This window comes from Cucurbita pepo, unplaced genomic scaffold (genome assembly GCF_002806865.2).
Source record: "Cucurbita pepo subsp. pepo cultivar mu-cu-16 unplaced genomic scaffold, ASM280686v2 Cp4.1_scaffold002136, whole genome shotgun sequence".
Taxonomy (NCBI): Eukaryota; Viridiplantae; Streptophyta; class Magnoliopsida; order Cucurbitales; family Cucurbitaceae; genus Cucurbita; species Cucurbita pepo.
The window spans coordinates 2,710-3,278 of NW_019648227.1; the positions used below are offsets into that span (position 1 = coordinate 2,710).

General features: G+C 50.4%; 1 protein-coding gene across 1 annotated transcript in view; it reads right to left on the reverse strand.

Moving 5' to 3' along the window:
* Positions 1-376, reverse strand: part of LOC111786611 (monoacylglycerol lipase-like) — a 2,998-nt gene extending 2,622 nt beyond the window's left edge. Inside the window, exon 1 of the mRNA XM_023666846.1 lies at positions 15-376. Coding sequence (XP_023522614.1) covers positions 15-376 — 362 coding nt within the window. The remainder of the gene's footprint in view (positions 1-14) is intronic.
* Between the last annotated feature and the right edge of the window lie 193 nt (positions 377-569).

Genomic DNA, 569 nt, shown 5'->3' on the forward strand with positions numbered 1-569 from the left:
ACTAAAACACTTACTTCAATTCACCGGATTCCGGCAACCAGGAGCGGCAAAACAGCGCGTTTCTCTTAACGCCATAGAACAACGAGGTACTCCAACGGCCATGAAACCCCCCGTCTCCGATGTTTTCGCCCATTTCGATGACCTCAGCCAACGCCCTCCGTCGCTGGGTATCTTCCTCCTCCATCCGCCATACCAATCGCCTCTTCTTGACAGAGGACTGAGCCGGAGGCGTTGACGCAGCCGGAGAACGGCGGCGGCGAGGCCAGAGGAGGAGAAGCAGAGAGAGGAAGAAGGTGTGGAGGAAAATGAGAGAAGTCCTCAGAGTTTTGAAAATCGGAATAATCCGATTGCTCGCTCCGGAGGTCAGCTGGTCCATCTCGCCCCTTGACATGGCAGAGATGGAATATTTTACAGAGCGAAATCAGAGAAACGGAGACGATCAAATGAATTTCAGACCATCCACTCCGAATGAAATTCCCACCAATGGGTATAAATAGTCTATTCAAAGAGAATCAACGCCAATACGAAGACTGAAATCTAGACCGTTCGTTTCTGAGGAACATATCCAA